Source organism: Aptenodytes forsteri, unplaced genomic scaffold (assembly GCF_000699145.1).
Source record: "Aptenodytes forsteri isolate BGI_AS27 unplaced genomic scaffold, ASM69914v1 Scaffold707, whole genome shotgun sequence".
Lineage (NCBI taxonomy): Eukaryota > Metazoa > Chordata > Aves > Sphenisciformes > Spheniscidae > Aptenodytes > Aptenodytes forsteri.
In genome coordinates this window covers 970,795-996,641 of record NW_008795363.1, presented here as the reverse complement: position 1 = coordinate 996,641, position 25,847 = coordinate 970,795, and the positions used below count along the sequence as shown (strand labels likewise).

At 45.9% G+C, this 25,847-nt stretch overlaps 1 protein-coding gene across 1 annotated transcript in view; it reads left to right on the top strand.

Annotated features, from left to right (window-relative positions):
• The first annotated feature begins 912 nt into the window (after window positions 1-912).
• The window catches only part of MAP2K4 (mitogen-activated protein kinase kinase 4), a 64,083-nt gene continuing 39,148 nt past the window's right edge, over window positions 913-25,847 (top strand). Inside the window, exons 1-2 of the mRNA XM_009280182.1 lie at window positions 913-944; window positions 17,464-17,638. Of these exons, the coding sequence (XP_009278457.1) occupies window positions 937-944; window positions 17,464-17,638 (183 nt within the window). The 5' untranslated portion in view covers window positions 913-936. The remainder of the gene's footprint in view (window positions 945-17,463; window positions 17,639-25,847) is intronic.

Genomic DNA, 25,847 nt, shown 5'->3' with positions numbered 1-25,847 from the left:
TTAAGAAGGTGCTGCTCTGTCTCCGTGGGAGTTGCAGTTGTTGGCAGGGGTTGGATCCTGGGCTGGTTAATAGTGTAACTGGTTCTGAGGGCTTGGAAGTGTTTTGGGTTGGATATGATAGTCATTCAAGTGTCAAAAATGATGGTGATGTGTCTGCGCTAAAGCTTTCTTGGGATGCTACAAGCTGTAATAGCCATTTCTATTTGAAAGAGGTAGATGCTGTTGGTTGGATTGCTTTCTCTGTGTTGAGGCTGACTAAGCTTGGATACAGCTAATTCATCCTCACGTCCTTTGTGTTGTCTGTAGCGGATGCTGTTCCTCAAAAGCAACGTTCACATCTCTTGGTTGCACGCTTCTCTCAAGTGTTTGTCTTGCAGCTGGTGCATCACGGTGATGTCTCTGCATCTCCCGCCTGCTTCCCAGAGAGGCTGGAATGTCTTTTCCTCTGTTGTCTAGAAACGTTTCTAGACTTCAGACTTTAATTGGATATTCCAGACCTCCTGGCCCAGATGCGTTCCCGATGCAAGGTGTGTTTCGGTTCACTGAATTACTTTTCTTCCCCAGCCTGATGAAGCAGAGTGGCCTCGGCGCCCTCCCGAGATGAGCGCTGGCTCGACGCTGCTGGGGATTTCCCTGTGCAGACCCTGTTGGTCCTGATGGGTGGATCTGAAGATACAGAGAGGTCAATTTCTCACACGAAATTTGGGTTTCTGTGACTTGGATCCACCGATCCGGAGGTGTCCCGTTGCTTCTGCCTCCAGGAGGGCAGAGGGTCCTCTCGTCAAATGCCCGTTGCCTGCGCCAAGCTCTTGCTGGGGCACAAGAGGAGGCAGCCAGCAGCGTCCTGCAGCTGCTATGAGATGTAAATTGTCTATTAGCTGTGTTTTGCTTGATTAACAGGTTTTGGTCGGGGAACTGATCAGGCTGGATTGGTGGATGTTCAGGTAAGAGTGTGGTTTCTTGCTATGTAGACAGAAAGCAAAGGAGCAAATGGGGCTCCTTGTGCCTGTGCGTGTGTTAGGAGGGAGGAAACCTCTGCGTAAACTGCATCACTGGAGCAAAAACACCGCTGCTGAGGAGGAAAGGCATGTTGTGCCAGAGGTGGCCTTGGAAATTTCAGGATATTGGGTGTAGCCATGCTCCTCCTCAGTGCCAAGGCTCCATACCCTGGTAAAATGGGTACGGACCCCGTGTACCCCATCAAGGTGTGATTTGGCTTTCTTTTTAGGGTTTGTTTCTCAGTCTGAGAGGTCTTGGGAGTGTTGGAAAAGAAGTTGGGGAGTGTGGAGGAAAACATTTTGGGAATCACTGTAAGCCAGGGGTGGAGTAAATCTTCTTTGGGCAGGGGTGATGCACACGTGGGCTGGAGGGGACTCAGCGTGGTTTCCACAGGGAGGTTTCCCAGGTGATCCGTGCACAATTTCTGACTCCATTCATTCATGCTATTTCCTTGGTTTTAACGGCATGTTATCTGGAGGAACAGTTTCAAAGGCCGTGGAATCCCAATTGCGAAACGTGACGTTATTAAGACTCTGACCAGTGCTTCCCAGTTGCTTTACATCCCATGGCACAGAATACCCTCTGTAGCTTGGTGAGCATCACGCCTGCTGTGCCTCTGCCCGGAGGCTGTTCCCAGAGCTTTGCTGCTCTTATGGGTAGAGGCTTTTTGTTAGTATATAGGCTGTGCCCTGGAATACTGTTTCCAGGGAGAGAGAGCATAGATTAAACACTACTGAATATAGAAATTCGGGACATGGGGTTCCAAATCTTTCTTCTGTCCCACCTTGTGTTTTCTTTCCCGTCTGCAGTGGTTTTGAGCCACGTCTTACGGTTTGGGTCTCAGGTTGGGGCTGCATCCTTCCAGGATGTATGAGTGTGCTACCGGGGGTGCGCAGGGAGCACAGGAGGTGGGTGCCAGGGCAGGATACAGAGCAACACATAGGAATGCGAGACCATGTGTGGGAGCAGGAGGAGCTGGTGAGTGGTCTGGACCTCTGAGCTTTGCTGTGCCATCTCCATGATGGCCTTGGAGCTGAGAGCTGGTGAGGACTGCAGTGGCCGAGTGGCAGCGGGTGGCATGGCCCTGCTGCTCCTGCCCCATCCCTCCCCAACCCACGGCACCCTGAGCCCCTGCCCAGGACACCTCCATTCTTCACTCTTCCCAGTACATCTGCTACCAGCTGTGTTGGGATGTCTTGAAGGAGGTCACCTTTGTCACAGATGACCAGGAAACCAAGCGAGGCGGAGACTAGCAGAGCAGAGGCTACAACTGCTCAGACTGGAGCCAGTGGCAAAACCCCTTACGTCTCCAGCGCTGCTAGGATTTTGCCCTAAATATTTTCTGAATTAGAACATGTGTTAAAATCAGGGGGCCTTGAAGTGGCTTTTAAATAGGAGACTGACTCAGGGTGGCTTTGAATGAGATTAGAAACTGGAGGTACTTTTCTAGTTGCTAGAATTTGGGCTATGGCTCCCTGAAATCTGCCCTCCTGGTGATGCTGAGGGCTGAGACATCCCTTATTGCAACTAAAAGGCGCTGTTAATGGCTTTCCTGCACAGATCCTGTGGGGCAGGTGGGCAGAGCCCCGGTATGATGTTTTGAGCAACAGGGAGCGAGGCAGGGGGTTGGAAGGAAGGTCCGTGCTGGTTCTGAGGCGGCTGTGACTGATGGAGCTACGGAGGACGTGCATCTTGTTCAGTTCAGCCATGACTGCTACCACCAAATCTACTTTGTAAGTGCAGAGAGAGGTTTTGTCTAGTTATGGCATACTACCCCGCCTGTCCATAGGGTATCTAGCACAGTGATATACATAATTTTACACGTGACCTATACAGGGTAAAGGCAGAATAGACCCTGAATTACAGAGAGTAGTTGCGGAGTAAAATTCTTACTTGAAAGGATGCAGTCTAGAGAAGATGTAAGTGTTGTACTGACAGCTGATGCCCCAGTCCAGGGAAGTGTATGATCCTGCTTGTGCCTGGTCAAAGTCAGCAAGGCTTGTGTGTGTGATTGCCGTGCTCTGCAGGCTGGCTAACAGTGGAGACTATGGAGAACTGCCAGTTGAGACCACTGTTCTCATTAGTTCAGAGTGTATTTTTGACTGAGACCAGATTAACAAATCTGTTAATTTGTTTTCTCTGCAGCAGACATTGCAGAGGCTGGAGGACACAAGCCATGGTTAGGGTGAGCTCTTAAACTTCCGACCCATTGTTTTTCAATTGCTATTTCCAACCGACTGTGTCCAAGTAGGATTTAGGTCACAAACAAAATTAGATTACTCAATTATCTATGTGTAAGCTCTATAAGAGCTACTTGCAGCTGGTGGCCTTTGCTGAAAGGAGGTTCAAATAACACTAACACGGGAATGATGTGGTGAGATGTGTCTCTATAACTGTGCACGGCAGGTTTGCCTGGCAGCTGTCTGTGTTGTGCTGGCCATTGCTGGCATCCATTGAACCAAGTTGTTCGGTTGGCTGTAGATGAGTTTTTCGGTTTTCTGGAAAGCGTTGTACTCTTCTCAAGCAGCAATGCCTTGATCTTGACTTCAGGCTACAGAATTTAGATCCACCTGCTAAGAAATGAGCACGCACAAAGAATTTTTTGTCATGTGGTTCACAGCATGTTGCTGCTCGAGTATCCTGTCTGCTAGCTGGGCAGTCTCTTGACTGTCAGAGGCGCCACCTCTCTAGAACTTGAACACCAGAGCATTGCAGTCTCATCTGGAAAGGTGACAAAATGAGCTGACCCCTTTTAATGCTCACAAACCCAGCTTCTGAACTGTCTGGTGGCCTGTCGGACTCCGTAGCCTCCCTGTAGCTTGTGGGTGTCTTCATGGATTCATTGTGACTTAAGCTTCCAGAGGTGCCCCGTGTGGACCTTCGTCTCCTTGTGACACTTGGGAGAGTCACACACTTTCCAGATAGATGCCCCAAGAGTGTGTTGGCAGATGTTTGTTTAACAGACCTTCAGGGTTGGATTCCTCAGAAGCAAATGGAGGTCCAGTTGCACGTCAGACTCTGCTGTTTCCTTTTTTTCTGTATCGTTCAGGGACTGTCATTATTCCTGGAATGGATTTTTCTGGCTGTCCCAAAGTCTCTCTCAAGTGTCTGCTTCTCTTTTAATCTCCTCTTATGCTTTTCCAAACCTTTTTGGGCATGTGGTTTCAGGCTCTCCAGCTGCACAGCCTTACAGCTGGCTGAGTTCATGAGGAAATAACCTGTGAGAGTTACTACCATTTGTCTAAAAAAATATTAAAAACCAGAGTGGAATATCCTAAATTGGCATGTTCACAATTACTTGTGTGAATTTTCCTGTATATATTTCTCTGTTTGTTCCCCATTTCTATCACAGTCGTTTCACATCTTCATTGTTACTAATTTCTGATACCTTTCTGCCGCATGATACCTTCCCATCGCAGGGTGTGATACCTGCGATAGCCTTTGAAATAGTTTGTAATGTAAAAGGTACCAGTTAAGAATTTGAATTTTTTTCTGTGACTGTTCCGCAACATTTCCTGAAAGTTGTGGTATCTGAATGTAATCACTGGGAAACTTGCTTGTCTCTTCAAATAAGCACAAGTAAAATGGAGACCTACAAGGACTCAGCAAAATATATTTAAATGTTTGAGTGAGCCTATGGAAAACAGGCTTTCACTTTTAATACAAACATCACTGTAGTTTAAGTGCTAGAGCAGTGTTTCTTAAACGTCATTTTTTTTTCAGGAGCTTTCTTGACAAATCGATGAGTTTTGTCTTGTATTTAACCTTCCTGTTTCTTCCAGAAGTTTACAAGTTCGTTTGGCCAGTGATCTCTGTGGCCTAGATGACAAAGAGGTGATATGTTTTGTAAAGCGCACATGCTCAGTATCTCAGACTTCAAATAGATTGCCTCTTCAGAGAAGGTGCTACCAAAGTTAGCGTGAGATTTTGACTGAACATGCTGCATTAAGGTTTTTTTTTTTTTTTTTTTTTCTTTTTTTGCTTCTAAGGTTTGGTATTTCTCTAAGGTGCTAATCCCTGGAAGGCAGCTGACACAACATCCACCTAAAGACAGACTCACTGGAACCTATTTACAAAGCACTGTAAACAAAGTAAATATGGAAACATTGCTGTCCATCTGGCATGGCTTCTTTTCCTTTTTTTTTTTTTTTTTTTTCTTTTTTTGCTTCTAAGGTTTGGTATTTCTCTAAGGTGCTAATCCTGCTCTGCAGAGGAGATTTTTGTTGCCTGCTGCTTCCAAAATAAATTTCTCTAGCAACTTCCATGTCCCTTGGAGCATTAGTGCCCTAGTAGAACTGTTCTTTCTGCAAGGGTTTTGACATCTCAGCACTCTGCTTCTGAATTTAGGCCTTCCATGACTGGGACCAAAATTTGGAGCTTGTATATCTCCATTAAGCTAATTCACATTGATTTTTTTCAAAGGTGCTGAGCATCTAGCTTCCTGCCACAGTATTGGGACCTGGGCTCCTCAGAACTTCTGGAAACCTAATCACCTACGTTTGAGTGTCTAAATCAAATACAACCCCATGTTACATACTAATCTGGCTCCCGTGGGTTCCGAGTGCTTCACACGTGCCGAGTGATTTAGCTTTGCAAACCTAAATGGTTGCACAAAACTGTGTTCCCTGTTTGCAGATGGGAAGCTGGGGCATGCTGTAATTTGGAAGAGGTAAAGATTAGGCCAGGAGCTTGTGATGGGGTAGGGAGTTGAACAGGGATCTCCTGATAACCTGTGGTCCACAGGTTAGCTCTGTGTTACCTGTCCCATCACCGGCACAGTTAGGAGCTGTTGTCCTGGCTCTTGCACGCACACAGCTGTGGTCAGAGCTGCTCATTTGGGAGCAGCATTTCGACCTTGCAGCCATGACCCACCTCGGTGTGAAACAGGTCCCCTTCCTGGTGCGCGAGGGAGGCCTGTCCCTCCCGCGGTGGGGAAGAGCAACTGACAGGTGAGAGGATGTAAGAAGATGGCAATGCTGGCAGTTAACCTTCCAGAGCGCCAAGACCTGGCCCGTCCTGCCCAGCAGGGACAGCAGCCTGGGTGGTGGGAGTGGAGGAAGAGCCTGTGGTGGCAGTGGGGGTTATCCGGAGGCAGGGGAGGCTGGAGGCTGCTGCGCCTGCCCGGAGCCACCCGGGGCACCCCCTGCCTCTGTGAGCCCCCGTGGGGACGCGGCCGTCCTCGGTCACTCGCAGGCCCTGGCAGCTGGCACTCAGATGTCTGAGGCACACCGAGACATGAATGACAATATTTTCTAATTCAAGGCGTGATGTCTGACACTTAGGCTGCCTCCTGGGGCCTGTTTTCACTGGCACGTTGGGCAAAGGAAGGTGGTAAGGGAGAGAGGCAGAGCTGCTGTCCTGTGTTGCCTGTGAAGGTGTTTTTAGTGATGCTGTCCACTCCATGGTTTTCCTGCTCCAGGGACACTGAGATGGTGTCTGAGAAGAGTCTCTGAAGACTAGCAGTTTTGAGTTGACCACTGTATTTTTTTCTGCTGAGTTGAATGGTGTGTGGAGGGAGGTGAAGCATTCTGGTTTGATGGAAATTGGAAAGTTATCAGATAGAGCAATGAGGTGGAAATATTCATTTTCAGACTGAACCCGACTTCATTCGCCATCAAACCTGCATCAGTGTGGCTGCATGTTGGTCCACACAGAGGCTGTACAGAAGAGCAAAGCTGGGCAATGTCTCCCTTGGATGGAAGTATCCTGTAGACTTTCCTTCTAGTGCCTGGCTTTTAGGGAGATGTGCTGCCTACTCTTTATCTAGTAACATGGCTCCATGGGTGACCTGTGGCTGGCCAGATCCTCCCCTGAGACACAAGTTAGGAGTCATCATCCTTGACTCCATCCATGCTCATGGCAAAAGCCAGGTGCCTGCAGCCTGCTCAGGACGGCACTCCTGCTTTGGAGGTGCCTGGAGAAGAGCCGGGGGGTGACTGTGTTCCTTGCTTAGTCAGCTTGGTTTAAAAAGCCCAGGTTTATAAACCTGGGTACAAGGTCAACACTTTAGTAATAATTTGCGTGGTCTAATGAGGAAGACTGTGAGAAACGTCTGTTGTCCTGACCGTTGGAGAGTTGGAAATTTCCCCCAGTCTCCTTGCTGTGTTTGAGATGGGGGATGGTGCTGCCTTTGTTTGAAAGCAGTTCAAGGTTGCAGACTGTGGAGTGTTTGGTGTGGTTTAAGAATTTTGGTTTTATTTAATTTTGTTGCTTGTGTCCCAGTGGTTCAGAGGTGGTGCTGGGTCTGGCAGGAGCAGAACTGTCGCGTTAGTGTTCAGTAGACCCCAGGGATTCCTGAGTTACAGCCCTCTTCACACACCAGGAGAGACACATCTGGTCCTGGCATAGCTGCGTAATTCACACAAAGATGTAACTGCTGCAATGCTTATTTAAGAGAAGTGAAAGTAGGTCAAGTGGTTTCAGAGTCGGTATCTATTCTGTTCCCTTCATACCGTTGTGATAACAGAAGCACCATTTTCTCTCCTTTTTTTTTCTTTTTTCCTTTCCTTTATTTCTAGGTGCTGCATCCCCTAGCAAGGACAGCAGTGTACATGTTTATATGCAAACTGGTTCTAAATCTTGGTGCGTGAAGGTTTTAAAAGCATTCAGGACACCAAAATACCCTAATCTTCTCTGGAGGGTTAGAGAGAAAATTGGAGAGAGCAGCTCCATTCATGTTGGACTTTTCAATAACATTTGAATCTATCGGTGTATTTTGCAGAGTATTTTAAGACCTATGTGTCTGTGCTTTACCATTTTATCTGGTAAATGCTGTAAACCATTCTAAAACTCATATTTCACACTTTATAGAGAAGGTGTGATGCATTGCCGTCTCTGAGCCTTCAAATGGTCTGATTATCTACATTCAACAGTAACTTTTTATGATTAAGAAGTACAGGTGAGATCCAGAATTCCATTTGAGAACTGGGAGCTGCCACATTTTCTCCCTTCCTCCCTCCAGCGATGAGCAGTCTTTGGGACTTGAGCTCTTTGATGAAAAATACCCTGTGACACCTGCGTGTTGTCTGCATCCCAAGGTGCTCCAGGGGTCTGAGCTGTGCACATCGCTGCTGTCCTGCCTAAGAGGGGAAACTGAGCATCCCCATATCTGAACTCACCAGTTTGTAAGGCACGCTCTGAAAACATATCAGACGATACTGATTTCAGTTAAAATTTATTCAGGGAGCAGGAGATGCTGTTGCTGATCTTTATATAACATCTGAGAGCATGGACTGCCCTCTTGGGGCTTCTTTTCTTCTAGACCCATGTATCTGGCTTTCTGAGCTGGGGATGGATCCAAGGTCAACAGGGGCAATAGGTGTCTCATCCTGTATGTCTTAGGGACCGGTGTCCTGGAACATGGATGGAGTCCTGAGGCTGAAGAGAGCCTATATCCCCACGTTCCCTCCTCCTTGGGCAAATACAGTCACTGAAAGCTTAATATGCAAAACCTGCTGGTGTTTGGCAAGGAAAATGGGATGAAGCAGGTTATTATATGTAACGTCTCTGAATATATATGTATATATGTGCACACATATATACAGGTTTGGTCTCTACCCATTTTTTGGATAAATATATTGTTCAATAATCATTTACAAAGTAGGACATCGCTTACACATTGACCTGAGCTTGGTGCCTGTGTATAGGAGTGGTCTCCGCTGTATTGTACAGATGGCGTATCTGGTTTCTGACCCTAAGTGGTTGTCACTGTTGGACTCCAATTAATCTGAGATGGTCAGGCACAGACTTTTTTTTCTGGTTGTGTGACATACAGAAATGTCAGAAAGGATTTTATATATGGACCACCAGTATTCATATCTGTGATTTAAGTTGGACTCGAACCCTAACGTTTCCAGATGTGGACCTTGCAAACCGCATTCCTGCAGGAAACCCCAATAAACAACTGCCATTGCTAGCTGTAGGAATAAACTTTGCTCATTGCTATTCTGCGTACTCGGGATCACACCACATTTCATCAGAGCTAGAGTATATTCTTTATCTCTTCAGACATTAATCACCACCTTGTAGTAAAATATCTTGCATTTTATCCTGGCTATGGAGAAATGAGCCGACTCTTCTGCTTTGTGGGTTCAAACTGAAGGAATCTCTCATCCCTTTTGTCTTCTGTACACGAAAATCAAGAAATGGAGAATAAAGAGAGGAGAGTCTGCAGATTCGGAGACTGCTTTGACCCCACACGTCATCGTCAACAACTTCTGTTTTTGTCCTTTGCATAAATGAGTGACTTTCAGTGTGTACCGTGGAGGACATCTGGACTGAATGAACAGGATGCACCCAGGAAAAACAGCTGCTGTACAAAGAGCTCATGGAAAGGACATTGTGGTGGATTGAATGGACGTGATGGAGGTGGGGGTTGGCCTGCAGGGCTGAACTGGTTTTGCCATTCTGCTTGTTTGAGGAACTGACTTCTGAAAAGAACTTAGATTAATTGGGTTCATGGTATATTATGTCAGTGAAAACTACAGACCTCATCTTTGAGATTCAGGTGGATGTTCTTGCCTCTCACCGTGAAGGTCCCACCATTTTGGGAAACCTCAGAAAAGTGCGAGCCAAGCCAGTCTACAGTGGATTATGGCGACCCTAAACAGTCTTCTCTTTGAGCCTGTTTTAATTCCCTCCTTTGTAAAATATGCTTGGAGTAAATCTGGATGAGCAATTGGTCCTTCATGCTCAACATAACTGATGCCTTTGCAGAGACAAGTGCGGATCAGTTGAAAGTGATTGTTTCAAATCTCTCTTGCTACAGCAGCGTGAAGGCGGTTGTCCTCTCTGAGGAGTGTAGGGGCTTCTCTATAATCCAACTGGGTTTGTTTTGTCTCTCTGATGTTCTAGGTGGGTATTTCATACCAGTGAAAGATGGGAAAGGTGATTCTCTAGGACCACTGGCCTAACTCCTTTACAGCATCCTTAATTTTCTGTAGGCATCTTTAAAGAGCTTACAGAAAACTACCTCTTGGCTCCTGAGAGTCAGTGGAGAAAACTGTGCCCCATGCAGCTGTCTCGGAGGAGGCCAACATTTTAAGTCTCACCATACTACTAGACCGTTGGAGCATGGGGACTTTCAACACGCAATTGCTTTCACTCGTCTGTAGGAGTCTATGTCTTAGAGGAGGGGCACTTTTAAAATACAAGTCACATTTGGTCTACTTAGTCTTGTTATGAGCTCTCTTTTGGTTATCACATGGTAGCTGCATCTCTCTGAAAAAGCAATCGCTGTCTTGCAGTTAGGTGATTTCTTTGTCTCTCATCTGTCCTTGTCTGCCACAGAAAGAAAAATACTGCCAGGTACATTCTTGGCACTGAATTTCAGGTTATTTCAGTCTGTGATGCAGCCCAAAGTGTTGGGTTTTTTTTTTTAATCCTAAATAGAAAAATCCTGACAGAGAAGTTGGAGAGCTTTTAGCTTTCCCAGACTAGGGTTGGAATCTTATGACATACAGAAGTTTAAATTAGAAAAATCACTTGTTAGAGTAGTTGAAACAGAAACGTTTCACGTAGTTGAAATAATGGTGCTCGTTATCTACCTCTCTCAAGTGTTTCCAACAAGGAGCTGAGCAAAGCCATAAGTTTGTGTTGCTGGGCGTTTGTAGATAGCTGCATTGGTCATTTGTACAAGTACTTGAGTGCTTGTTTTCCGTGTGCCCTCCACAAAGTGCTTAGCAGGAGCGCATCTTGCCTGAGCTACTCAAACCGTTCTGAGATAACAGGTCCTTGTATTGCGAAAGGAGATTTCCAAAGCTGGACAGCTTGAGGGACTCAGAGATCCAGAACCTGATTTTTGTTCTTAGAGAAGTGTCGTAATACAGAGTGGTAATTAACCTTCATTTATCTGTCAGTTGTGTGGCTCTGGAGGTAATAAGAAAGGACGTCATGCAAACTTACTCAGTAAGAGAGGGGTAAGATGGACAACAAGCCCACCTGGGAGAGACCACCAGTCCTAGATTGGTGGATTCAGGATGGAAGCTAGATTTTATATAAAAAAGTAATTTTTTAGTTAAGTCCTGCTTTAGAGACCACAAGAAAAACAGAGCAGTGATGGTCAATGTGCCTCGAGGAAACAGCATGTCAGTAATATATAGGTATTTGGATAGTAAGTTGAATGCAATTATTCATGTTTCTAATCATAGTAATAATACAGTTGGAAATAATAATTGCCATTGCTGTAAGAAAACAAATTGCTTATGATTTAACATGTTAAAATGCAGTTCAAATCATCAGGTGCTGCATTGCTCCCAGTAAGGGGAGGTTGCTGAGGTGAAATTTGGAAGAAAAATATATAGCTCACTGATTTCTTATGTTAAGTGCTCCGTGGGTAGTGTGACTAGCTGAGTATTGTGTTATACGTTATTGTGTCATGTGATAACAGCACCATGTTTTCCTGTCATTTTCACAACTTTTCCTGGCTGAAGTGATACACAAGCAACCCTGGGTAGTAATCACATTGTCCCGTTCAGTTTCAAAAGGAGAGAAGCGGACCTCATCCAGAAACTTTCCAGCAGGCTACAGTAAGCTTAACTGTCTGTTAGCCATTGTCAAATATTTTCCATACCTGCAAAAATGGCATCTATTAAAGTAATGGAATTTGTCTCAGAAATAGTGTCATTCCATTGAGTGATTTTTTTGGGTAATGGTAATGATATTGCATCTTAGTATCATTTTGCAAACTATTTAAAGTATATATTCGTGTTCTTTTGTTGATTCTTATGGATGTGCTCGTGTCTCTGTTTCCTGTTCTTTCTCGGGTAGCTGACCATGGCTCAGGAGATGTAATCTTTCAGAAGAGGAGTCAGCATTCTCAGAAGGGTTATTTAAATTAATTAGCTCAGGTTTTTCCAGTATTATTCTGAAATGCTTGAATCCAGTGTAAACTTTGAATACCTGGCCGTGGTGGGTTCAGCAAATGTGCTGCAGTCTGGCTCATGTCCAAATCAAAATGAGTTTGAGTTTAATGTCCCCGGTTAAATTCGGTACAGGCTTCACCATGATAAATTGAGAGGTTTCATCCATGTCAAGGGCAGGGTTAATCAAAATCCATTGTAACTCAGTAGTTTACCAGGGGAGCTTAATACAAAATATTGACATTTTAAAAGCCTCAGCCAAACCCCACTGAACTCAGGGAGACTCCCTGCAGCCTTGACAGTGTGCTGGACCGAGTCTGGAGGGCTGTGGAAGGGGCTGTGCAATCTTCCACACTTTCTTAATATCTTTATTTTAAAGTTTAGGAGGAGCATAGGAAGCCAGAGCAATGCTAGGGAGAATTTCTGCCACGTGGTCATGACGAAAGGGAGCAAGTGTGCTTTTGCTTTTAGTCTGAGTAGGTAAGAGGTGCAAAATTAAATAATTTCCTTCCTTTGACACATTTACTGTATCTCTTCTTCACGTCTAGGAATCTGTCATTAAATATAACTAAGCCTCAGGACAGCTTACATGGGTCAGAGCAAAACCAATTTAGTTCTGCGCCTCTTGCAAGGACGCCGTTGCCCATCAGCTTACTGGAAACAGAAATTTCTTCCTGCAAGAATCCGAAAGATTTGTGAGAGCACCAACATTTTCAGCCCTCTAGAAAAAAATGGAACACTTCTTTTGGAGACTTTCTCCAGTGAAATTTAAACTAGAGTTGCTATTTTATTAGTGTTAGCCTGCGGGGTCTGAAAACTGTTTTATAAGTAACACAGACGTTGAAATAGAAGCATAACAACCTCTCTAGGCTATTTGAGAGACTTGGTAGAAAAGTGTTAGCCAAAGTCATAAGCCGTGTTTTTACTCTGAAGTTACGAAGAATGCACAGTGTTATTAAAACCCTGCAGTTTGCATGGTAGCTTTTTTGTTAGGATTTACATCTTAGCATTCCTTTGGCCGATTGACCACAAATCAGTTTCTGAAGTCCCATTGTGTCGAGCAGCTTTTACCAAACTTGTGGAGAAGTAGAATATATTCTCATTAATCGTAGTGTAAATAGGAGCTTTAATGAGAGACTTCCTAGAAAAATCCAGCACTAGGCAGGCTTGCGAAGCACAGCTGGTTTGCTTGGATCTTTTTGGCTCTGCAGATTTGTTTTATTCATGTCAACTGTAATGTTGAATACCTCAACTTTTAGCCGCCTTTGAGTCCTGCAGAACTCTTAGGTAGCTACTTACAGCATCTTTCCGGCCTTGCTTTATGTCTGATAACTTTCAATTTTGCTTAAAAAAATCCGCCAACTTTTCTCTGCTTCTCCCCACAGTCCTTCTTTTTCATGCCAAGGAAATGCTTGTTTTAAAAGGTTTTGGCATCCCTGCAGTTCGGTGCTAACAGCAGGGCTCGGGGAACTAACACAGCCTGTCCGAGAGCTTCCCAATGTCTCCGTGGTTCTTCCCAGGAGGTTTTGTGGGCCTCTAGCCGTGGCAGACCTTCCCACGTGGGTCTAGCTCGCCAAGCTTGCAGTGAGCAACCTCCCGTCCCGAATGCGTGTGACCCTGTCCTTGGCCCGGCTGCGGTGCCTGGCGCCAGCCGTCCGCCTGCCTCCTGCCAAGCTGGACCCACAAACGTTTTCATTTCTGACAAAGGGCAACTGTTTGGAGGAGTTGTTGTCTTGCTTGGTGCTCCTAATCCCTGGAATAACTGCTGTGACAAGCATAGTAAACCATCTGCAGTAAGACCAATACATTGGTGCCTTTCAAGTGCAGTAATCGCAACGACCTCCTGAGCCTATCATCTTTGAGCCTATCATCTTTTTTTTTTTTTTTTTTTTTTTTTTTTTTTTTTTTTTTTTTTTCCTCTTTTAAAACTTTTGAAAAGCAAGACAGGGAGTTGGAAGCTGAAGTCCTGGACAAGTCAACAGGAGCTATAGTCCCTAAGATGCATTTGAAAATCCTACTTTTAACTGTTTGAGGAGTATCTCACCCTCTTTAGCTATTTAATTTATTTTTTTAAGTCATGCATTAAGCCCCACAAGTCCATTTTAGACATCCTGATCATTTGGAGAGTATAAGCCCAATTTTGCCCAACATTCCCAGCCTTAGAGATTCGGATTGCACAGCTTAAAAACGAAATGGTAAGAGGAGGCATCTGTCTGACCACATCTGTGCAAACTCTAATGAGCACTAAACACAGGGGCTGAAATCTGATCGGCTGCAGGAGCAGGGACTGGGCATTAATTACTTTTCACCTTCACTAGACACTGTTCTGTGTGGTTACCCTTCTATTTTCTGAAGCAAGCTGTTGTAGTATCCAGTGCACTAGGAAGTAGTGCAGGGTTTAGGCAGGCTTTTTTGTATTTTAGGGGCATGTCTGCCCTGTGGATTTATGTTCTCATATATCTGCAGCAGTGCAAATCTAGTAATAGACGTACTGCATTGATTGATTTGTTCTTATTGCCTCACTTTGTTTTACATCAGAAAATTTCCATTTGCTAATAATGCAGAGAATCTATGTTATAGATTTGCATTTTTTTGAGCTGCTTTCTTGGCATGGAAATCCCTTGGGATTTTGATTTACATTGAAAAACCCCTGATATCAAGTGTAGGTTTTTGATGCTAAAAGTAATCATTGTGTTCCAGTTACTGACTCTTAAGATAGGCCATGCTGCTTAAAGGAAAACTGCATTGTTTACGTGTGACAAATTCGCTAAATGAGCAAAATCTATATTAAAGTGTCTGTCACTCTGTCAAACTTGTCATTTGGTTATTTGACCATTTCCCTGGGTATTTGAAAAAAGATAAGCAGGAACTGTGATTGCAGTACAGGCAGATGGCATCATAAATACATAATGGAAGTTAAGCCAAGCTCCAACACATGAGGTTTTGTGGGTGGACAGTGACGGTACATCTTGATCCAAACCCCTGGAGCTCCGCTGCTCCACACCAGAGTACAGCTGCAGAGGGCACTTGGTGCAGACCCGCGGAGGGGGTATTTCCTAGCTCACATCTTCTTCCCGGTTGCTCGAACCACCCATCCTGCAGCTGCGGGAACAATGGCACAGATCTGCTTTCACGCTACAGCTGGGGAGAAACAGGCTTCTTGTGTAACAGGGAAATAATGAATTCAAATTTGCTTTCTCTTCTGATATAGGGTAAGAAAAGCAAAGTTTCCCGGGCAGAAAACCAGGCAGAGGGAAGAGTGGAGATGGTTTTAATTGCTTTATTTGAATAAACCATGTCAATATTTAAAGTTTTTAACTCTATGAGAACATCAATGTAAAATGTTGTTTTGAAACAAGGGATGGAAAGGGTTTGCTCAGAAAATCAAATCTCACATTTCACCCTCCTGGTATCACCTCTCTGCCTTTTCCTCCCCTGCCTTTTTGAACAAGATTTAGCTCTCAATGGTCGTGCTCCTGCCTGCCTGCCAGCTGGCAGGAGGTAGGCAGGAAATGCCCGTTTGCTGGTGCCTCCTTGGCATGATGCTTCTCACCTACCTTCTTCCATCAAAAGAAGAACTGTTTTTATGATACTGACAAAATAGGATGGTTGAGCAGTTAGATAGTAACTGGTTCATGCAGCTTCCAATGTAAGGTCCCTCAAGACAGCTGGCAAGTCTGGAGGTCACGTTTCTTTTCATTTTTTTTTTTTCTTTTCTTTTTTTCTTCTGTTCTTTTTTTTTGGTCATTTTACTGCCTTATTTTCATTTCTTGCTTTTTAGTAAGCAAATTCCATGGAGAACCCCACTCAATGCAGTGTTTCATTATGCACAGAAGCTCAATGATATGTAAATAGTGCTAACGAAGGGGTGCCACCTCTGCCTCCGCGGGCTGCTGTGTCCGTCACATCTGTGCTGTATTGTAGCACTATCGGTAGGTTTCCCGAATTATTCCCAAGGGCAGTGGAGGGACACTGTGGAGAGCGGCAGATTGAAAATCTCAAGCTAGGCAGGTTAGAGAGCAGGGAAGACCAGGGCAGGCACAGCACAGAAGCGGTGAGAGGAGCTGTTCAGCAACGCTTTTCACCGAATGGGTCAAGGGTTCAGGACGTGCAGCTGCTCAAACCCCGGGAAGTGCTAAACGAAAGCGTCGCAGCGAAGCTGGAGTGCAGCAGATGAAGCCATTTGAACCGTAGCTGCTCCAGTCAATTGACCTTTGGACCTGACCTCACTGCCCTCACAAAACCTGGGTTCCAAATAAAACCCGCTGGAGGTCATGGTTGGGTCTACCATCGCATCCAGCTGGGTAGTGTTTGCAGCTGCTGGTTGACAAACAGTTGCGTTTATCAGCGTGGAATCGGCCGTAATGTGTTTATTCCTCTGACTGATAAATTCAGTAAGCTTTATGCGTTTGGTCGGATACCTTATGTGTGTTCTGCTCATTTGGCCGGACCCTGGAGAAGTGAGTGGTGGCTTGATCAAATGCCCAGGAGAAGTGATCAGAGTCCGAGGGATGAGTTTGACAGAATCTCCCTTGTACACAAGGTGGTCAGAAGTACCTGTGTGCTTTAATATCTGTGCGAGATCGGTGTGCCCTGCAGTGGGAACTGTCTTTAATGCTGTTAATGCTACTTGAAAGTGGGAAACTCAGGCTTTTGGCTTCCTTTATGGCCCAAGAAGTGCAAATCAGCTAATTAATTAATGAAAAACTGAAAATTTGCATGGCATTTTAAGCTGAAAATTGTTGAAAATACTTGTGCATTTCCTACTAATTCAGTGATAGCATTGCTGCATTTGAATGAGTAATTGGGGGCACCTTAAAACAACCCTTGAACTCTTCTGTCCTACAAATTTTGGGTAGTGTTCTGCTCCTTACCTAGACAAATCCTGGTGGCTTCAGTAGGAGCAATGTTTGCCCGAGAACGTTAATTTAGGTGTTTGGTAAAGACACACTTGAACAGGCAGGTTTTGTTTTCATATGTCTCAAACAACTTGTTTTTTATAAATATAAATTATTGGCTCTTTATTTGTTTTTTTTAATAAATTAAATGATTACCTAAAATGTTTTTTTTTTTAAATTGATTGCAGTTTTCCATTAAGAGCAAACTCTCTCTAAAGTCCCCTTGATTCACACAGAAGATCTTGCCCATGTTGCATAGAAACCCAACTAAAAGGGAGACAGTTGCTGGGAGTGTGGTGGTGTAGAGCAGCAGAAGCTTTGGGGAGATGGGGCCGGGGAGTGCTCTTCAGACTCTTGGTTCTGCATGTTACCAGATCCTGCTTGAAGCCTGATGTATTTTGTGCAAAGTAGAAAGAACTGTGTAAATGAGTGATTAGAATGACTCTACTATATGAGACACGTTGAATTTTACGCCACAGCTGGAGAAACTTATCCTTGATTGAAGCTGTGGGCAAGTGTATGTCATTTTTGATTTAACATTTTCCCTCACCCCTGCACCCCCCACCCCAACCAAAATCCTTCGTGGAGTCAGATTATTGCTGTAGCCTTTGTGAACCCCTCTCTTCTAATGTTTAATCAAGTGCTGAAAAGAGACATTTACAGACTATTTAAAATGTGGAAAAATTGCTTCCCAATATTTTTGACAGAGAGAGACTGAGAACACACAGCATTGAATCATCAGGAAAATTGAAGATTTCCCCTGAACAACATTGGGATTTTACAGCAGAGGACTTGAAAGACCTTGGAGAAATTGGACGAGGCGCTTATGGTTCTGTCAACAAAATGGTCCACAAACCAAGTGGGCAAATTATGGCAGTTAAAGTAGGTGATGCCCATACTTACGTTTGTACTTCAGTCCATTAGGGATGAAATGTGATGGAGAATTAATATTCTTCCATCTAGCACCCATCTACTGCTCTTTTCTATTTATTTCCAGTGTAAAGGCTGCTATTTGCTGAAAATGCGTTGTATAATGGGCATATCATCACGTGATTTGTGAAGCTCTCATAATTGCTTGTGCCCTTTTGAAAATGCCTATCAGGAACCTACTGTTTTGAGGGGATCACATGTCTCTGGAGACTGATAATGGGGCATGGGCCTTTCACCTCTGGGTCACTGGTTCAGATACAGCCTAGGTTGGTGGTAGGCACAAGTTGACATCTAATAGCTTCTTGGTGTTTTTTGTGAAATAAGGTAGTGACTTAAAATTTGCTTTTTATGTCAGCATGTGCCATGCTGTAGCCTCACCAGGAGGAGCTGGAATGGAGTGGATGTCTTCTAGGGAGTGTTTTGCTCTTGCTGATGTATGGTGGAGTGTCTTTGCTCTGTGCTTACTGTGCCGGACTGGCTGTGGAGATGGAAAGCATAGCAGTTTTCTGAACTGTCCATTTTCTACCTTATGCTACCCAAAAACTCACCTTAAAACCAGAAACAATATGCAACCTCATTTCCCAGCTGGGCAGTACAGAGTAATCTTTGTCTTGCCGCAGCAGTGCTGCCCACTGGGCATTTTTGAGGAGCTGCTCGTCCATTGAGCTGGGTGAGGTGGGCAGCAGCCATTCTCTCTCTCTCTCTCGTCCTTTTCTTTGCTTGCTGCTGGCTGCTAGCTAATGACATCAATCTTTTAACTCTGATATCAACTGTAAGTGCTCCCATGAAAGAGTAGAAGTGAGCTATGTAGGGGTCTGTGTTGCTCTGTTTTCCAACTTTCTCTGTCTTCTTTGGAATATTCCCTGATCTGATCTGGAAACGTTCACTCCTGCTGGTCTCGAGTGCCAGGTAGACATGTCTCAGCCCCAGCTCTAGCTGCTGTGAACATAGTTCATGCTTGTCTCTAGTGTGTCAGGTTACTGGAGTAACCACCATCCTTTGATTTTCTTCAGTAAATATTGACTTCCTCACAGCGGTGGGATCACTGGCCAGGTCTCTGAGTGTTTTGGATCACCACCCAGTGGTGTTTCAACCTGTTTTTGAATCCCTAAAAGTCTCCAATGGAGCTAGAGGCTGCCTGTAGCTAAAGGCTTGTTTCTCTTAGGTGCTTTTGGTGGAACTTGTAGACGGAGTTTGCAGATGACAGGTTGAAAACCTGATGGAGTGAAATGATGCCTGGGCACCCCCAGCTTCTCAAACCCAGGGTGTGTGACCTGGGTAACTATAGTTTTGCTACTATAATCATGATACCTGTGGGTAAGAAAAAGGCATACCTACAGCTGAGTGGCTTTGTTATCCAAAGCTCTGCAGCGGGTACAGCTGTGCTGAGAAGAGCGCTTTGTTGGATTAGCTAACGTCACCACAAGAAGGAGATGTGTCTGCTGGCACAGAAATTCTGTTGTCCCAGACTGTGTTTGCACAAGGGATGTTCAGAATCATAGGATAATCTTGTCAGCCTCGAGGGTCTGTGATGAAGGTACAGCTCCCATCTGGGAGGCAGAAGGCACCAGTGCCGTGCTTTTGAAGCACACAGTTGGAGATGACATTGCACAGCCTGTTGAGCTGGCTTTCCCAAGGGAAGAGAGGTGGTCTGAGCCCCATGGGGGTGCTGGGCTTGGGGGCTCACTTTTAAACAAATAAAACCTGATAGGTTCACAGTGTCTAAACTTTGAAATGTCAAAGTTGTGGGCTGGGATGGTGCAACCTTCTTTTCTCTGAACCCACTCCCCTTTGGCCTGCACGGCTAGGCCTGCAGGAGAAGGGAGATTGGAGGGTCTGGGCAACCGCATAATTCCTAAAATGTTAGTGGCAAGGGGCTGTTCTGTCTGTCCCAGTGGGGATAAAACACGAAATTGAGCAAAGGAAGACCTGTGGGTAGGAACTTTAAGTAAGGTCTCCAAGGCAGCAGCAGCTATTCCACAGTTTGGACGGTGCAGTTATTGGAGATGAGATTTCAGGACAGGGCTGATCCTGGACTAGTGACTAGTTCATCCCACACTACTGAGCCTTTCCTTTCTCAGATTGCCGTTGCTTTTGGGGCAGCCAAGGTTGTGCATTAATCTCCCTGCTCCTGCTCTATCTAAATCTGCCCTGTGGGCCATCCATGTTTGGGGCTGTCCACCTCCTGCTCTCTCTGTCTCCCGCAAGCCTGTGGTGTCCTGACAGCTTGCAGAGCTGTTGCCTTGTGAAGCCCCAGCTCCCCGCCTGCGTTCAGGGAAACCAGCGGCTCTCCACGGTCTCTCCTTGCTCTACAGGCAGGAACTTGACTTCTCTTCTCCTTCACCATAATGCCATTCTGTAAGAGAAGGTTGAGAACGTTTAGAAGGGGGGATGGTGGTTTGAGAAGAAAACATGTGAGTCTAGTGATTTGAGGTCTTGGCTATGATCTCAATGACACCTGCTTGCAACTCCGTGGTGTGGCACCATGCTGTGTGCAGGGCATCAGGAATGCTGCCCTGCAACTAGCTGGATTGTGAAGCCAGTGTCTCTGGTTATTTTGGGGTGCTGCTGTCCCTCTCTGGTGCTTCCCCAAGAGCAACATCAGTGCAGCAGGCACATCATTCTTGGAAGGACATTCAGCAGTAGGAAATAGCTTTGTGGAGGCCACAAGCCAGAAGTTGTTGGCTGTTCTGTACTGATGAGTGAAACACAGAGATGGCTCCAGAAGCTGCTAATTAGATGCAGAGAAAGTTGGTACGGAGGCCTTCCCCAGCTGCTCCTCCATCCTTCGCCACCACTACCCAAATTTCCATTACCACTGCTGCAAATTTCCAGTGCAGTCAGGTATCTTCCTCCCCCACTTCTGGAAGGGCCAAGTCCTGTTTGCAGCTACCATGACCAGGTTGCATCCCTTGTGGCTTTGTCAGCCCCTTCTGCCACGGACAGATTCAAATCCTCCTTGTTCTACAAGCATGCTGCAGTTATATTGTAAAGAGTGGGTGAAACCTTGTTCTTTGCCCCGTGATGGAGTCTTCCTCTGGCTGACGGCAGCTCCTGCTGTGCCGAGGCAGCCTGGTGCCTCTAGGCACTCATCCTGGTCACCTCTCAGCCTACGCAGATGCAGCTGTCGGAGCGTGCCCTCAAATCCTGTTTCCAGCTCCTTCCTCTGGCTTTTTCTCGCCTGTCATGCCTTTGCACAAGGAACAGTCTTTGGTTCCTTGAAGCGTGGTTTAGCTTAGCCTTCTGATTTCTCCCTGCTTGGTGTGTGTGGCACCGGTGCCGCAGAGCACGCCGGCTCCTGCTGCCCCCAGGGGCTCCCCGAGCTCCCCGAGCACAGCCTTTTTGCTACACTTCCTGTCTACATTTCTTACCGCTGCAGGAAAATAATTCCTGAGTGCTGAAATATCACCAAAATAACTTGAGATCTGCAGGTGGAGGCACCATTTTCTTTCATTTTTCCCTTTTATGCATTTTGGCCTGATCAGCCAATGTATAGATCCTGGCAGATGTAATCCTGGCACCTTTAATGAGGGCGTCTAGCTGCTCACACGGGTAGGGCTGCCAGGCCCCTGGATGAGTCAGAAAGCTTTCATCTGTGCTCGAGCATCAGTGGCAAAAGATGAAAACGAGCCTTGTCGTGTCGCTGGTGTGAAACCACTGCAGCAAAGCTTCAGCTGGTGGAGCATTGCTGGGGAGATACTCGGGTGATGAGCTCTTGTCCCCAGTCCTGCTCCACCCTCTCCTTCAGCTTTGTCATCCTGTGCCTCCTTGAATACCTATTTAAATAACAAAAAGCCATCATGTGCCTCTTCAGGAACAGGCTGGAGCGGCTGCAGGAGCAGGGGCCTCACGCCCTGAGAGGCTGCTGGCTGCAGCAGGTTGGTTTCAAAGGCAGACAGTTCCAGTCTTTGGTGCGATGCTTTTGCATCCCTTACCCTTTCTGCCATAGAGTGCCTCTTCCTAGAGCCATCGGGAAGAGAGGGAGAAGATAAAGGAAAGAGGAATCCAACTCAGAGGATTTGTATGCAAACCTTTCTCATTTTTGCCCCTGGAAAATGTTGTATTATGTTTTCCAAATCTTAATAAAAGACAATCCTCCTATTCATTAGGTCCCTTCCTCTCTCAGATCTTCCTAGAGATGCAAATTCCCTGTTTGCTCTGGGTCAGCTGGCATTGCGGATTTCCTCTCACTGAAGAAAAACCTATTCATTTTCTTGAGGATTTATTGGCGTATGAGGTCAAGACTCTTCCAGGTGGGAAAGAGAACAGCCCAATTTTGTCCAGTGCCAGCTCTGTCTCTCTAAATTCACAATTGCAAGGCCAGTTTGTATGTTAACTCCTCACCTCCTTGACAGGTTTCTCTTCTGGGCTCCTCGTTTTCCTTGAAGAAGTCCCTGCCCTGGCCGGCATTTGCCTGCAGCACCAGCTCTCTGCGATATTGCCTGGTCCGGCTTCCAATTCTACCCAGTGTCCTTTGACTTTGCTTCTGGTCTCTTGTTTTCTCTTTAGTCTGTTTTTGCCCAGTCTGTGGCAGTTCATAAATAACTTGTGAATAATCTCCCCGGCTTCTTTGCTCTGCAGAGAGCTCTGGTTCCTTCTCAGGATCTGCTCCGCTGCCATCACTCCTGGTTTTATCCCAGAGGCTTCACAGTATGTGCTGTTCCCCAGCCCCCTTTTGTATTTGCCCTCCAGCATCACCACGTGTTGTTGTCCCAGCTGCTCTGGGGGGTTGTGCATCTTGTTTCATGAGGGTACCACAAATTCGAGGAACAGGACTGTCTGCCACATTGGAGGAACTGTAGAGAAGCCCCATTTTATTTGTGTGAAATGGTTTTCTTGGGAAGCTCACCCAGCAGCTGGGGGGTTTCTTTCTGTCCTGAGGTTTCCCTCTGTCACTGGTGATAGTTCACACAAAAAAAAGTGCTTTAAAAGATCTTTGGCATACTTGGTTTTTCCAGACTGGTATAAAAATATATAAATGAAAAAAAGCCCAAACTGGAACGAAAGCTGGGGAGTGTTTTCCCTGTTGGAGCAGGATGCTCTGCTTTTTACTTGAATACTGTAATACCTGGTGTGGGTTTTATTAGCCAGTATACTTAAAAAGGCCTCTTGAAGGCCAGGAAAGTTTCTTGTTTGAAGAGTTCACAAGATAAATAAACGAGTATTTAAAATAGCCAACTTTTAATCTGTTAGGTGGCGCCTGTGCGGATCAGGAGCCCGAGCACGGCAGTGGTGTCCTGAGCCCGCAGGCGGCTGGCAGGAGCCCTCCACCTCCCGCTCCTCTCCTCTTCAGTCCCCTAGCCCCGGGGGGCCAGGCAGGCCCGTTCTGCCCCGCAGCAGGGAGCGCCTCTGGCATTTGGGGTTCAGTATTAGCAGCTTCTGCCAGTTTCTTTTCAGCCAGTTCAACTGGCTGAAAAATACACCATGATGAGACAAGTAGAGTGGTTTGTGCTTCGGTTGACCTTCAAGCTTCTTGTCGTGGCCCCATGGAAACGTCTTGCACCTCTTTTTAATTGAATTATTTTTCTCTCAGAAGTAGTTACACCTAGGAAAGTAAGGCAACTGGGGAGAGGGCATTTTTGTCCACAATCCTCGTGTTCCGTTTTCCCCCACCCCGAAAGATGTAGTGATTTTCAGCCCTATACTAGAATGTTCTGTATCTTCCAATATCTATTGTATAAATCAGCCTAGCTGATTTAGTCCCGCTCTGCAATATTGCCTAGTCTAGTCTCCAGTTCCAACCAATGTCCTCAGATATTGTTGCTGGTTTCTTGTTTTCTCTTTAGTCTAGCAGTATTTTTCACCAGACTACAGGTGGTCTTGCACTTCTTCGCCTATGAGATGTCCATAAAAGATCCCCGTTCTTCCTGGAGAAGCCAGTAAGCTGTGGAGCCATTTCTTGTTCAGAGCACAGTGCCTCTTTGTCATCATTTTGCCTTGTAGTCAGTGCTTACTCTCTCATCCATAGCTTTAAAACAGATGTTCATGTCTTTGGCTTTCACAGGTTTTCTCTGATGGCAGTCTCACAGCTGAAATAGGTTGCCAAGTATCAGATATCCCTGAGAGCAGAAATTTAACATTTATTTATACCTCCGTCATCTCTCCATCGTTACCTGGATGCCTGATAGCCCATAAAAGCCCACCAAAATGACACATTAGCGTATTAAGCTCAGTCAAGGGGCAAATTTCTGTCTTTCCAATTTCCCATATGACTTCTGAAGAGAAGTCTTGGGGCTTTTTGCAAGCTGGCTTTATTGCAAATCACCATTTCCATTCTTCGCACAATTAGGTACCCTCTCCCAAGTTGACTTCTCATGGTTTATTGAGCAGAATTTTCTGTTTCACCCATTCGTTTGGGTAGCTGGCTGAGAGTTAGGGAAAGCACTGCTCCAAGCCCTGCTGATGGTACACTGGGAAAGGAGTGAGTAAGTAAGGGCTAAAAGGAAATGGTGAGAGGGAGTGAGAACCTTGTTATAGGAGGTGGGAAGCTAGTTGTGATCAGTGGAAGACCTGATGTACTTCTGTCAGCAGTAAATGTGTTTCAGATGCGTAGATAAATACTCTCGTCTTCAGCAGCGAGTGGGTAAACCCCCTTCTTCCTGCTGGTTTGGTGTCCTCGGTCCCTGCCATCCCCAGGGAGCACCAGCCCTCTGGTGAGACTGTCAAACACTGCTGTGCTGTGCTTTCTGCTGAGGACACGTGTGACCCCTGTACGCAGGACAGCACTGTGTCGTCTCACAACTCAAGGAGTTCGTTTTCAGTTTGGTGTTTATAGCTTTTTTTTTTCTTTTTCTTTTCTTTCCTTTTCTTTTTTTAACTGGTCGCTACCCGCTGCACCTGAATCCTTTCGTGTGTGTATTGGGGCTGGGTGATGTCTTTTCTGTTTTGGGTCCAGTTTCTGGGATCTGTCTGGTTTTAGGTTTGAGAGTGGTCCAATCCACAGCATAGCTTATCCTTTTGCTGTTGATGCTGCCCAGGACATAGCTTTCAGAGCTCTTGTTCCTGATATCAGAAGGCTTTGTCCTAACCTGTGTTTGTATTAAACGGGCTGGAAAATTTTCTCCTGGAGGATTTGATGCAGTTTAAGTTTGAGGCCATCAAGGAACCATTAAAAAAAGAGATTTTCCGTAAGCCTCTACTTCAAAAACCGCTTTTTCCATATGTGGCTTGTTTGGTCATGTCAGTGACTACATGCAGTAGAGTGACCAGGCTGAGAGGTGTAAGGCCTGAAGCTAAGTCAGACCTGTCCATCCCTGTCTTAAATGGTGTCTTCAGGCTGTTGCCTCACCTTGTGTCTTCCTTCCGTGCCATCTCCCATGTTCTTGGGAGACCCTGTCTGTGGTAGCTGCTGCCGTGTCTTACACTCTGCCTTGGAGTTAGGTAGCAGATCGTCATTACGGCTCGTGCTATTTGGGTAGTGGCTGCTGTTGACTTCAGTCACCTTTTCTGTTTCTTCCTTGTTTTGCTAGTGAATGCTTGTTCCTTAGCTGATGAATTGGGACCACTGGCCTGCAGTAGACTCCCTAGTGTGCTCCAGCTAAACAAAGCCATCTTTTCCAGCCTGGGCTGACCCCAGCTCAGCACTGTGCTGCATGCTGCTCCTGGTAGTTTTCCCCTCCTCTTGAATTTGCCAATCTCCAGTCTCCAGCACTCTTATATGAGACCTCCCAACCTTGTATCGTGTCATTACCTTCACTCCCTGAAGCAGTGTTTGTTGGGGAGTCCATGCTGGCTTCTAAAGGTGTCGTTTGGCTCCCGTGTCTGTCTGGACGCTCTGCCCTGTAGCCGACCCACTGTCTGTCCTCTGGGTCCTCTGCCTGCCCTTTCTTTTTCTCCCTGGGGAGACTGTGTTTGGGAAAAGGAAGAATCTTTGGGTTCAGTGTTGTTCTGGGGTGCTGTTAAAATAGCCTCCTCCATACAACATATATTTCACATGCTTTCCAGAGTTGGAGAAGTAACAGCAGAGAAGGAAATGTCAGAGGTGGGAGGAGATGCTTTCACGGGAAGTTGTGGAGTTTGAGGAGCACACTGCGGGGATGGCTGTGACAGGATTGTGCAGATGCAAGGGGAATGCAGAGGGGGGCTGGGGAGACTCCCAGATGACCAGGAAAGAGGCTTTTTGGAGACAAATGTGGAGTTGGCACAGAAGGGAGGTGTCAGT